At 42.6% G+C, this 14576-nt stretch overlaps 1 protein-coding gene across 1 annotated transcript in view; it reads right to left on the bottom strand.

Moving 5' to 3' along the window:
• tprn (taperin) overlaps positions 1–12937 on the bottom strand; it is a 29617-nt gene extending 16680 nt beyond the window's left edge. The window contains exon 1 of the mRNA XM_085413487.1: positions 10662–12937. Within this exon, the coding sequence (XP_085269613.1) occupies positions 10662–12752 (2091 nt within the window). The 5' untranslated portion in view covers positions 12753–12937. The remainder of the gene's footprint in view (positions 1–10661) is intronic.
• Positions 12938–14576: the final 1639 nt, after the last annotated feature.

Here is a 14576-nt window from a genome sequence, read left to right as displayed (position 1 = left end):
AACAACTAATGACTAATAGGCACAGTGAGGTGTGTTTGTTAGGAAATGTTCCAAACTTAACACCCCTCACAACTAAATTTGATGTTTTTAAAGGATCAGTGGAAACAAACACAGCTGATTACAGATGATGAGTTTTTAGCTACATTTATGTTTTTGTAAAATGCCCAGTTTATGAACTACACTAAGATATCGGTGCAATTTAACGATGCACCTCTTACAAATACATAGACGGCCACTTAACACGAATATCTAATCACACAGCAGCAACTCATGCATATAGGAATAAAAAGTTTCTGACAAAATTTGGGCATTTTTAAGAGTATTTAGGAAAACTGTGCACTTGCATCTCCTCCTTGTCTAGGATGAAGTTAATACTGATACAGAACAGCTCACAGTCCAGAACAGAACAGGGTTTAATCTGGGCGAGGGATGGCAGGGTGCAAAGAAGAAGGTCGTAGATTTTGGATTTTTATCTGTATTTTTGTCTGTTTTACAAGCAAATTGAATATTGATGGCCTACCATACACCACAATATGTAAGTAATAGATAATTTAGGTGTTTTTTATTGTTAAAGTTGCATCAAGTGACAAAAGTTTATGGGGTTTTTTTTCTTCATTTTCCATTATTTAAAGAATGAAAATCAACAAAACTGATATTTTCTGTGAATTTCTGTTGTCCAATAAAAGGACACAAATCTAAGTGATGCGCTGCCAGTACTTGTTCGATAATTTTACACATTTCACTTAAAATCAAAGCCAACTGAACTGTTCTTATGATATTCTCAGATTTACTACATCAGCATTTCTTTATAACCTAAAAAAGCTGAGGTGTATTATTAAAATTCTTTCTCTTCTTCCTGTTCTTAAGGAATCTCAGATTGAGATTGAGTGTTTAGTTACACTTCTTTACAGTGAAGTAAAGAGGAACAATGATTTAAGATCTTAAAATGTGAATTTGGGTTGGGTGTTTATGCATGAGAATCTTTTACTTCTCTTATTATATTTTTTTAAGTCACGCAGCAGAAGAACTAACCTCTGCTTTGCACAGCCTCTCTTAAACATCAGAGTGCTGAGCTGTTTGCATCTCCACCCACAAAAAAAAAAAAAAACACAGATTCCGCTTTGCTGATTACAGAACTGGCTCGCCTTTGACGCCCAACATCTTTATTAGGCTGCGTTTTACTTTTACGTCAGTCACGTCGAAGCGCTGCTCCACCTACCTACAAATTACACGATCTGCAACATCAATGCTGACGTCAAAATGTGTATGTGTGTGTGACGAAGCGAGAGAGAGAGAGTCGGAGAGACAGTCTGTGTCCTTATCCAGGAATCCTAATGATGGGATTGAATGGCCGCGGCTCTCGTTGCCCTGGTGACAGGCGCCATGAATATGTGTGACCGAGGGGAAGGAGAGCGCAGAGACGCAGAGAAGCACACAGGATTTTGATCGTGTAAAGAGGAAAGCAAATTATTAAGAGCAGCTACTGAAATACAATTTACATACAGGACACCCGGTCCGTGGCCTTGATGTTATCATCCGTGGGAACACTGAGGCGGATTGCACACAGGTTTCATGGAGAGAGCATTTGAATAAAATTTACATCCAGCACCAAATTCACATATTCCCAGAATTTGTGTTTTGCATTTGTTATCAAGGAAGCAGAGGCCGAAGTGTTCAGTTATCGTGACAGCGTGGTGGGTTTCACAGATGATTTTACCTGCTTAATTAGAAATGCAAGCAAACAAATAAATCCAGGAATCAACAAAGGCTTTGACCTCCTCTTTAAAGGAGACCACCCTGAACTGTAACACAGTTTTGTATTTATGAAACACATTTGTTTAACAAATTACCAAGAATTGCAATAAAAGGCACGCATTTTCTGTAAATAACACCCTTACTGCCTTCATTTTATGCAGCACCCCACAAAAGGTCCATACTGAGCCAGTTAAAACCCCGAGAAACGATGAATCTCAAACAGATAGCGGGGGAAACGGTGCAGCTGATAAAAGTGAGCATCTTCTACCTGCTCCTTACACTCGCCCCGCTCTGGTTTCTTTTTATAAACTTCCAAAAAAGCCCGGTCTGTTAGCGTCCTGTGCTTCTAGTATTTTCAGCTTCATGTACTCTAAAGACACACAAACACAATAAATTAAACATGACTATGATAGTGGGGCTTTGCTGGCTGAATTCTAATTACACTGACTTTGCAGGGGTGCACATGTGTGTCTGAGGGCTGTGTGGGAAACTCATGAGTCTACATCTCTCTATATCTACATGTTGTAATGCCTGTACAGAAATTAGACTTGTTAGTGTGTTCTCGGTGAGTTTGTGTGCGCCTGTCCACATCCTGCAGCCACGCAGAGAAACCACATTTTCACCACCTTTGACATGAATTATAAAAACAGCAGTAGCACTTCTCTTATGTGACAGACGTTAAGATACAAAATCTTTCTTTAGAAGCAACTGCTGCTTAAAGTCTATTGCAAATTATAGACCGCCACCGATTTTACGTACACAGTCGCGTTTTACTTTCTGACGTAGGAGTTTGTCCAGCAATGAAGAAGAAAAAAGGAAGCCCACAAGTACAGGAAAAAACTACAAATGGAAGATGGCAACTGATTAAAGATGTAAGGCAGAATCGGCTTAAAGTCGAATTAAAGATAAGTCATTTGGAAAAAAGATACTATGCAAACAATATTATCGTGTTTTTTGGACCAAGAGAGGAAATCATTCCAGATCTGTTTGAAGAATCCTGAAATGCAAAACGCTCAGGTTGTGAAATCATCGTTCCAAAGGCTTCATTTGCAAAGCCTAACATAAAATCCTTATGTTAATGTAATGCAACTGTTACATTAGTAGACTAGTCTGCAACCATCCTCACATTTTAGTTTGTGTCTTGTCTACAAAATATGTCGTTAGCATATTAATTCAATGACCTGCCATCACATCAATGTTTTAAAACAGCTTTTTAATAAAGGAGTTATTGTTGAAGTATGTGAGGTCATCTTTGTGCTTTGGTATCAAACTAAGAATTGAACAGTTCTACTGGTGCTGGCTACTAAATTTCTGGCATCCTTCTTCTGAAATAATCCTCCTGTCTGACTCTTAAAGGCAATAACGTACAAAATTAAATTTTTATCAATAGGATCTGATTCTGGGATTTACTACAACAGCATTTATTAATATTGTACAGGTTAATAGTCTAAATGTACACAAGTTAGAGGAAGTGGAGCTACGAGGCCGCATATTTCACCTTCTTTAAAACTACTCCAGTCATAGCAATTAACTTTATAAAGTGGCGACCAGAATCAGCTTCTTTGTATGAGGTATAGTATGGTGCTTATGCATATAATCAACTAAATTAATATTAGCCTGTTTAAATAAAAGGAGCACTCATGCAGTACAGAGGTTGGGCCTTTTTTTTAAATGCAAGGAGGTTGGGTGGTAAATCTTCAGGAAGTGTAAGGGAGGAGAGGTGGGAAATGTCTGCTGAGTGGTAAATAATTAAACACAATGGACTTTCACACCTGTAGTCCAGGAGCACAATGTAAATGTAGGAGTGTGCCCTTTCACTGGCCTTCCTGTGTTACAGGGAGCCTTTAACTATTTAACTTTGGGTATTTTTAAGCTTTCTGCTTCCATGACATTTAACCGCACACAAAAAATATAACAGCAGTGGTTTGTCTAACCCCACATGCAGGAAACATACTTCAATTTAATGCAACGTGCTCCCTGCTGCAGAAGCATGACTTTGAAGTTCCTTAAGGACTTGTAAAACATGCTGGCATGTTTTTAATTTTGTTTGCTTTTAGTGTTAGTAAAATAAACCGTGATGACTTTTAGTCACAGTTTGATTCTTGCATTCAAGCCAAGAGGTTGAAAACAAAGTTATATGGCCTGACGGGAAGCACCTTTATCAGTTTTGTTGGTGCCAGTCTTCATTATCGCAGATAATCAGAAGCCAGTATTTGTCTTCACTTTTTAAAAAAATGCTTATCAAATGTTACCTTAGTCTCTTTCTATCTCTTTTATCATAATAATTACAAGCAGTAACATTGCATGTTATCATTCAAGACAACAAACTGGCTCACTTCCTGATTACTTACAGTACACAAACTGTATTTGTACTTCATGACATCCGTACTACTAAACCTCGATATCTAATTTGATTCGTTTAAACTTTCACACAAAATATTTGTTCAAGAAGAGAAAAATTAAAGAAAAATTCATTTTATTTTTACTTCATGAAATCTGCATTTTGACAGGCACATTATTGCACACTGATCTACACTTAACTCCAAACTATTAATTACAAATCAATCAAATCACTTTTATTGTCACATCACATGTGCAGGTACATTGGTACAGCACATGTGAGTGAAATTCTTGTGTGCGAGCTTCACAAGCAACAGAGTTGTGCAAAATACAATAATGTAAACAAGCAAAATAATTACCCTAATTATGTTAACCCTACAATTTATGAATTTTTGTATTTTCTGGATGTCTTGTTGACAGATTAAAATGTCCTCATGAATTTCACTATGAATTTACAAAGAGGATTCTGCAATTTTACAGTAAATCGCTGTTTCTTCTGCAGCTGTAAATGTTGCTATTCTTGTGGATTACAAATTCACATTTTTTTAAGATTTGATCTGCTCACTGCCGCCATCGTGGGTTGGGACTTACAGGAAGCTTTGGGAACTTTGTAAGGGGTTCCACGTCCTAAAAAAATAAATGTTTTCATCCAGCACGGAGGGAATTTAGCTACTCCTGCAGTGTTCTCTCTCTCTCCTCCACCAAAACCTCATCAAAACCAGCAACAGGTATTTAGCAGCAGTTTAGACTGAATTATTTTACATTTTTACAATTTTCACTTTTCTTTGAATTTTGAGTTTTGAAACGGGACATTCCCTTTTTTGCATTCTTTTCAAATGTAAACGTAAAACCTGGGTATGAGTATAAACATTTACTTTTGTAAGGTTGTTATAGGTCATTCTGGCCTAAAATTAACAGATCCCTGGAGCTTTCCAAGATTTTCCAAGCCACTAAGGTCAATCTCAGCAAGTGCCATAGATCATTAGGAGAGAGCCACCGTTAGTGAATGTGGCTGCGCCTTACTCAGGGTTGCTAATGGGGTGAAACATCTAGCAGACTGCAGGGTAGGCTTTCAGACGGAGGTAGTGAGTGCTGGGTGAATCCCCCCCAATCATAGGTTTAAATCAGTTTCTGTTAACCTACTGTGGTAATACCCCTAGACTCGGACTCTTTGAACAGAGAGCCGGTCCAGACTTCTATACAGAGGTAACTGTTAGCATTGTTTAAACACAAAATGTGACCACTCGTTTTTTCCTTCCCATCCAAGTAGGTTTTGTTCCTACACTTAACCAAACAGTGACCGAAAATGAAATTAAAGTGTAGCTAAATGCTAAATTTAAAAATGAGTCAAAATAAGTCAGATCCGTTTCAGCGCCCTCCGCACCAACTTCCTCCTAACTCTGCCTTTGCTGCACTAGTACTGCTATGTGTCACTGCAGGGACAAATGATCAGTATGACTATTGAGATGGAAGATTTGATGATGAATATGCTACACATACGTAGAAACTTAGTAACACCGGAAGAAACTGGAGACCATCGCGGCTCTTAGAACTGATTTTAGGGTCTTTTCCCCCTCCCACTACACAGTAGGTGCTTTCCTAACATATAAGGAAGCAAGAGTGGTGTAGGTGTATGAATATATGATGCAGCACCACTAAATTACAAAGAATCATTAACACTGATAAATAGATAGAACAAATTCCAGAGAGGTTAACTGCAAGTGAAGCCCAGGCTTTATTAATCATCAGAAGGAACTCTAAAAATCTTCATGAGAAATTCCCCTCAACTACCTGTCATCCACCACACAGCTGAGGACATCTACAGAGAAACTGAAGAGACTGAAAGAGAAAAAAAAAAAAGACCACAAGAAGAGGTGACGCTGCACTAACAACCACTGAAAGCTAACTGGGTGCAGAACTATGGTCTGAAAGCAGCTCAGTTCCCAGCCAGTTCTCATGATCAGCTAGCGTTTCTAATAATACTTGAAACGACACGTATCTGCTATAAGATTTAAAACCAAAATTCATACAGCTTTAAACCACAGGTCGTCCTAAACTGAGCTCAGCTGAGAGCTTTTACACCAGCGTAAACTCACTGAACCAAACAAGCCCAAAGCTCCAACCATTCAATCATCCAATCACAGGTTAATATAGACTGACTTAAAAGAAAAAACAAAAACATAACTAATCTGCTTTCCATGATAATAACACTCATTCATCTGAATAATCATCCCTTTCGGTCACAAATGCATTAGCGTCTTCACTAAAACCTAATCGAGTTTAATTGACAGAATGATCATATTTACATAGAAATATGCAGCAACAGTTTAAATATTAGCAGCGTTACCGTTTCCTCTGTGAATACCAAGCAGAAACACCCAGGATATGAAGCAAACACAAAAGTGCAAAAACTGCAGTTCCTGGCTCTAGAACTGCAATTTTTGCAGATTTACCACAGTTAATCATCATGTTATCACAAACAGGACTAAGAATCATAAAGTTAATCCCACTGTCAATGGAATTGCTCCATCTTATTGCTGTTTATGACTGTCCAGATGCATCAAAATCGCTTTGAGCATGGCAACTGACTGCAAGTAGTCGCAGTTCTTGGTTATTATCTTCGAAGTAATCATTTCAAAGGCAATGAAACTGCAAGTTAATGGGACATGGTCACGGTAATTTTGTTTGTCCTAATTAAGGTTAGAGTGCAAACATGTGTATTTCTTGACCTGACCTCTGCACAGCCATTTAAAGCTTCATGGTGGCTCTGTCCATCTTTTACATACAGTCTGTGGCAAATACACAGAAATGCCTCTCTCTCCATTTCTCTCTTTGGATGTTATGCTGACAAACGCTTTGGCTGCTCTCGTTTTTCCCATAATAACAGTCATAAGGAGCAGCAACTTAAAAAAAGAAACAAATCACTCCACCTCCTCCTGTGTCCCGCTGCCAACTGCATCTCTGCTTCACAAAGAGCTGCAGCGTATAACAAAAAATATTCTCCAAAAAAAAAAAAAAAAAAAGTCAACCAAGAGAGCCAATCCAATCAAACTGCAGCTGGAAAGTGAGTCGAAAACCCTGAGTCGCTTTTATGCAAATACAGAAGTGATAGTGCTACAAGAAGCTGCACTTGACCTACTTACTCTAGCTCTTCCACAATTCCTTCCCCAACAGAGAGGAGATCAGAGGAAGCTAGGAGCGAGGGGACAGGCCTTATTAACCACCACCACACAGGAATAAAGCGTCACTGGTTAGAGAGAGATGGGGGAGACAAAGCAGAGTGGAAGAAGGCTAACAGGAGAGTCTTTGCTGGATGTGCTCCAAAAAGTCTTGGGAGAAAACCAGTAAAAAGATTCTTGGAAAATCTAGCGGAAGAGTTGATGATCTGTTCCTGACGTACATGTGGATCATTCAGTGTCAGCCAAGCTCCTCATAAAAAAAAAAAAAAAAAAAGAGCTCAAATAAAACCAAACCCCAATCCCAGCCCATAATTCAAAGCTGAGGCCGTTCTCCGAAAGGCTGCTCTCACACAGAAGCGGCCCTGAACAAAAATTCCACACAAATTATACAGGCTAGGCCTTGATGCTTTTGTAATTGCTTGTGCAGCCCTGCCCAGAAAATAAAAGAAGCAGAAGAAGAAGAAGAGGACAAACAAAAAAAACAAAACAAAAAAAATCCGGGCCTTGATGATGACCAAGAGGAGCGGGCAGAAAAACAAAAGAATAAAGTGTTTTTGTTGGACACAAAAGGACAGGATGTGATCATGTGTCACTGCCATGGTCTACATGTGCACACAATAAAAAACACAGACACACACACACGTCACAACCAGGCTGCACGGAAGTGTCTGCAGCCTCCTTATCTCTTTTATGACATTAAATAGGAGCAAAACTCAGGTAATTTTATTCTAGTCAGTTTCCACTGAAACTAAAAATACAAGTTACAGGAACATATGGAAAAATTCCTGCTAAGGAGCTTTAAATTCATGTTTAAAACAACACTGCTACAAACTTCCGTTTCACTTAGACTCAACATGGCAAAAATAACTGACAATACTGCTGTCAGCTTATTTATTTCGGTACAGTAACTTAACAGGTACTTATTTTGCTCATTTCCACCTCCATGTTTTTTATTCTTAGACTCTACTCGAGTTGCTTTGCGTGATTCACAGCTTTAAACAGCCACATAGTTCAGGATAAGCTCCACTTTTCTCTTCTGACTGGCTGCCCCTCCAAAACAACAGCAGGTGCACCGAGCTTCTGTTCCTAACATGGACAAATGAGGGATAACGTCTTTCTATGACATCATTTAGATGCCTGAGAAACAACATCAACAAGTAATGTCATATAAGTAATGACATATAAACATGTCTACTGATCCCAAACTGGGAGCTAGTCCCACAGGAGAAGGGTCTGACAACTGAAGGCTCTGCCTCACATTCAGCATGGAGGGAATGAAGTGCTTTGTTAGGATAATATGATAGTTTGAGGTCTTTAGGACCAGACTCTTCAACTCTGGATTTAACAGGGAGCCAATATTCTCTTTTACATGACTGCAAATACTTATGATGGCTATGAACATAATTAACCAAGCATGCAGCGATTATGCTAAAAAACACACGGTAGAGTTGTGAGCTTCAGGTTTCTTGGCCTGCTTGTACAGGTAGCTGGATTTACTCGCAGAGATTACAGTTCACCGGGTCGAGGAAGCACACCTGCAGGCTGACGTCTGAGATGCTGTAACACTGGCCTACATCGAGAACATGCCAAATGGCTAAAAATATTCAGGGGCTGAAACAAAAACAATCCCCCCCCAAGCAGAACAGTGAAAAGTAACATCCTGCTGAGGTTCTATACCACACCCCCTCCTCAGCATCTGAACCACCAAGACGTCAATAAAATATTCAAATTCAAGCCACAGGCTCTCTTCCCTTCTCCCTTTATTGCAGATACCCGAGCAACATAAACACCAACACGCTTAACATTACACAGACTCTGGATGCAGCCTGCAGCACCTTGCAAAATTAAATAGAAACACTGCCACAAATTTAATTAAACCCCTAAAACTGTTAAAAACAAGGCAGGACGTTCACCAGATACATTAATGTGACATGAACATGCCTCCAACATGCTCTGTGCTATGATTTAATTATGATTCATGAGCAGGATTGGGAATATCTCAGCTCTTCTTGCAAAAGAAGCAATATATTTGTACCTACAGTGGACAAAAAACTGAGAACAGCTGTTCAGTCAATAAGCTTGGAGGGCCATTTAACCTAATGCCGCACTAACATGCTGTTGTTGGACAGAAGTCCACAGCGTGTTGTTCCAAGTGACTGCATAAACACACGCTTTTAATCCACTTAAGCTGGCAGCGGGTCAAGTGATGGGCCATTTAAAGGAGCCCAACATGACAAAAACGGTCAGGATAAGGTGAAAACAATCCTCCAAAATAAAACTCAGGTGACCACAGTTTGGTAAGGATGCAAAAGAAACGCACACAGAAAAAAAGAGAAGAAAAAATAAACCCCACACACAGCGGCCCCTGCATTTGTGACGCTCAGCTGCTAAATTTAGATCACATGAAACTTGCGCAAGTCTCCTGGGAAGGCTGCAAGGCATGAGATTGCAAGGTAACAATAATATTAGTACTTTGTGTGTTTGATTGATCTATGAAGAGTTCAAACCCCAGAGATTTTCAGCAAACAAGCACACACAGGCAAAATACAACCCGACGTCCTAGAAGGAAAACTAAATAACACCCAAAACATAGATAAAAACCAGCATTGTGTTAATGAATCTCGAGGCTACTGACTGCAAGTCTGCAATGTTATTCCAAAAGAAGATACCCCGCTCATACAGACAGTATTCCCTCTGTACAACATCACAGTACACTTAAAAAGCAAATGCACACTTTCAGTTTTGATTCGAGGAGTTTAGCACAAATGCATTGCATTAACCATTTGGGAATTACAGCCATTTTTTGCACAGTCCCCCACTTAATTTGGACAGACACCTTAATGGCCAGATGAGGCCTGCTCCCTCTTAAATTCAATAGAAAATTATGCACATAAAAGATCTGGAGATGTGCTGAACTTGTATTCAGTAGCTGTTCACTGGACCTCTAAATGTGAGGTCCACAGAGATGTGGATGCAAGTGATACAGGCTGAAAAAGCAAAATAAACCAAAAATCCACCACAATGCTGCATAATTACACCATGCAAATATTTGTGCACTTAACTGTATGCTCATATACACTTTTGGCAGGTTGCAGCTGATTAAACATCTGTCTTGCATGTGTCAGCAACAGAGGCCATGATTTGATGGTCTCGCAGAGAGGTTACTGTCTCAGTTGTTTGCACAGTGTCAAGCACGGCATCATTGTAATGAAGTAAAGCATTCATGTGTAAGGCCATGTGCTCATAAATAGCCCATATTTGCTTGCTTTTTGCATGCATGTACCCAGGCCTGTTGTAATGCATCGTGTAGTGTTAAAGTGCTATAAATCACCAAATATTCACATTTAACAAGCCACAAAAATAATTAAATATATTGTTTCATCTCACCTTTTTGCCCGTGGAGCCAGTTTTGGAGAGGCAGGACTTCGCAAGGGAGAGGTACCCGCCGATGACTTCAATCTCCTCCACAGCAGGGTAGCGCTTCTTCAACAGGGAACCCAGCTGGGCGTAGGGGGCCTGGGGAGGGGTTGACCCCGGAGGGGCTTCACTCGGGGCTTCACTCGGGGCTTCCTGCTGGGGCTCAGGTGGGCTCAGCTGGGCGTCAGACTCCACCCGACGTTTAGGCACCACAGTGAATGTGTTCCCCTTTTTCCTCTGCACCAAGGGGCTCGGAACAGGGACACGCTGGGGTGGGGGCTCCACCTCGATGTCGTCAATGTTTGTTACTGGCAGCTGATCCACTGGAGGTTGCACTGGAGAAGAGACTGACTGGGTGGGAGAGAAGGGAGGTGAAGATGGGATAGCTGGAGAAGAGGGGGGTGAAGAGAGGACAGGCGGAGAAGTGGGAGCAGGGGATGGAGATAAAGGTTCAGAGAGAGAAGGAGCAGGACTTGTGGCAACAGTGAGAGGAGATGGTTCAGGTTTGGATGGCCTCTCCACCTCCTTCTCCTCCTCCTCTTTCCTCTTTAACAGGGTGGGGGAGGTTGGCACTCCAGGTTTGGACACCTCTGCTGCTCTGTGTGAGGGGGAGGACTTGATGGGGCCAGGTGTCACCATGGGGCTGCTTGTTGAAGATGAGGCAGCCAAATGGCGCTTGGGGATCACTGTGAAGGAGTTTCGGGACTGGAGGCGAAGGTTTGCGAGGGCCCGTGCTTGGGTGTCGCCATCAGGAATCTGGGCGAGGTCTGGCTTTGGAGCGGGACGGATTTCAAACTCGTGTGAGGAGCAGGTCACCTTGGATGAGACAGGGCTCAAAGGGGCCTCGGCACGGGCACGGCGGGTCTCCGGAGAGCATGGCACCTTAGGTTTGGGGGGCACCTCAGCGGCCTCCCAGTCTCTCTCCCTGGTGGGCTTGTTTGTCCCCCTGTCCGGCTCGTCTCTGGGGGTGACGGCTGCGCTGTGGTGGACTCCACTCTCCTCAAAGCGCTGACGGAAGGAAGACACGGGCTGTGAACGCTGGGGGCTGCCCGGCCCAGAGACGGCAGGCTGTGGCTTTGGTTTGGAAGACCAGGGACCCTGGAAGACAGGCGAAGATGGCTGGCTACTGCCCGGGCTGCTGACCCGTGGACCCGGCCTGGGCTTTGGCACCAGATCTGGCTGCGTCTTGGGCCAGAGTCTTGGCCTACTGCTGGCACTACAATCCAGGTCCAGGAGGTTCTCTGTGCTGTGGGACTTCTTCTGCAGCTTCCCATAGTTGCTGTCAAACTTCTGGAGGATCCGGCTGACCCTACCTTGACCGTCACCTGTATTATAGGGGACCTCCTGATTAGGACGGCCCAGGGTGCTCAGGTTCTCCTCGCTCTTGCTTAACGTGGTGTCATAAATGACGACTTCCTTGGCTCTTATCTCGGTAACAGCACTCCCTCTGCGGTCCAGAAGGTCGTTTAGAGAGCTGTAACTACTCACACCGTTCTGCTGCCATTGGCACTCGCTTTTCACGCCTCCACCTTCCGCAAAGTAATCCGGGTCCGACTCGATGATGATGATGTTCTCCGCTCGGATAGTCCGTATGCCGGGGACACTGCCGTACAGCTCCAGGATGTGCTGGACCGGGCGGGTGGCGTTTTCTTGCTCCTGCCGCCTCCTCCGCTCCTTCTCCAGCTTGATGAACGGGTTCTCCTCCAGCGGCCCCAGGCTCTCCTGCAGCACCAGACTCTCGTGTCTGCCCTCCTCCCTCGGTGTCGCCGCGGCCGTCGCTTGTGGCTCTTTGTTGTGGGAGAAGTGCTGGGTGGCCGGGGTGATGGTGTAGTTCCGCCCGGTCGCGCCACCACCTCCTCCGTTCACATTCCCCGTTAGTTCGCCGTTTACCCGCTGCGGGCCCGCTCCCCCGGGGCTAGCCTCCGGAGCACCGGTTCCCCCAGCCCCGCCGCCGCCTTTCGCCTTCCTCCTCTCCAGGATTTCTCGCTTCCAGGCCGGCATCCTCGGGCTCTCTTGGCCGCCCTCTTGGCGGAGGACGCGAACCTCTCCTCCGCCAGACATCGCGGAGGGTTGTTACTGGAAGAAATGAGGAGGAGAGAGAGAGGCAGGCAGGCTCCGAGGCGGTCTTGCCGCGGTCCGGTGCGGCTCTTGAAGCTGTATCTCCGGCTGTGACTGTACCTGCAGCACCGATCACCGCACACTCACACACATCCCTTTTTTCTTCTCTCTCTCCTCTCCCTCTGCTGTCACACTGTCTGGCTCCCTTTCTCCCCAAAGGACCCTGAACGCGGCTCCGCCCCCTCAGCGGCAGCCCGAGCGTCTGTGATTGGTATCTGTGTGCTCTGGGCACGCCCCCTCCCTCCCGTTTCTATTGTTGACGGAGCAAATTAGGCCTGCCAATCAAAAGTGCTGCGTTCAAGTTCAAGATATTTTTACAATATGTGATTAAATATAAATTTTGTTGCTGTTTAATTACAAAAACGCTGTTTAATTTGTAGTTAATCACAACAAAAATGTCGTTTACATAACACAGTAGAATTATAACCACTACACATTATTATTGTTGTTAAAATTGAATTAAAACCCTAATTTACCTTTGTTGTATTTACTAAATGGGGAACATTTCTTAAACTTTACCACCTATTATGTCCCAGTAGTGTTCAAAATAATTCTTTTTGTGGTTTTTCCACAGTTTTTATCCCCAGTCTCACTGGATAGGAATCAGGTTATTCTAAATGGTTTTGGTTGCGATGTCGGAGTGTTAAATACACTTAACCTCGGTTCATTCAGCATTTGCCGGTGATACCACCTGTCGATAATCCGCGTGCAGCGATCAGATGAGCTGGGAAAGAGTCTGCTGCACATGAATCAGCACTAAGAGGGCTATTCTTGGGTACTACAAGAGATTACTGTAGCTCATAAAACATTCATCGCGGGGCAATAATTAAGAAGAGCAGGGCTGAAGAGGGCGAAGAGTGTGCCTTATTTCCCCTTTGAAGCAGGACCGAAAGATGCAGAGAAAAAACTAAACAAAAGAAGGACATAAAACCTTCATAATATTTGGTATTTTATTTATCTTTATTTTAAAATGTAAAGTATATCAAGCGTATGCAGCCATAAATACGTTCCTTTAATTATTTTTAAATGTATATACATTTTAAACTTGGAAAATCTGCAAACCAGGAATTTTTCCACATTGTTCTGCAGATCAGCTTCAGAAAGAGATTTTCTATAATTTGCAGAGACTATTCTGGAAACAGTTCCAGCTTTAATCAGGAACACCACACCGAACTGGTATGCAGCCGGATATTATGCTTTTGTTCACCTGTAGAGAAGCTTCCCATATTGTTATCATCAAATCTAATAGAAATAATTTTAAACATTAGAATACACATTACACTACAGAGCACTAAAGATGTGATGTTTGCTTTAAGGATGGGTTCCAGGCTGGGTTCTCCCTGTGCTTGAGCAGGTTTTCTGTGCTCTAAGTCCAAAAGCATCTGATGGAGAATTAGCTTGATTAGTGACCCTGTACCCTGTCATAGCTGGGATAGGCACCCTGAGGCCCTGAATGAGAAGAAAATGGATGATGTACAAACATATCCTACGATGTAGGTCAGTGTTAACAGTGCCATGGTTAGGTAGATGAAGTCCCAATTATTAAAACTGCTTAAGAAAAAACAAAAGTCATACTTGTTTGATTTCTATATGCAGAAAAAAATGGCTGCATTTGACTTAATTATGCGGTGACATAAATGTTTAGCCTTTTACCCCACGAACTAGCGCCCCATTGTGGACAGAGAGAACAGACTCAAAACATTTAATGGACAACCATTAAATGTTATTTTATTTACATGTATATACAGATGACAATAAAAAGGTGGC

This window comes from Rhamphochromis longiceps, linkage group LG7 (genome assembly GCF_057381845.1).
Source record: "Rhamphochromis longiceps isolate RC_006_pf linkage group LG7, R_longiceps_female_GT1.1, whole genome shotgun sequence".
Lineage (NCBI taxonomy): Eukaryota > Metazoa > Chordata > Actinopteri > Cichliformes > Cichlidae > Rhamphochromis > Rhamphochromis longiceps.
The sequence above is the reverse complement of the archived record's forward strand: the minus strand, read 5'-3'. Positions and strand labels throughout refer to the sequence as shown.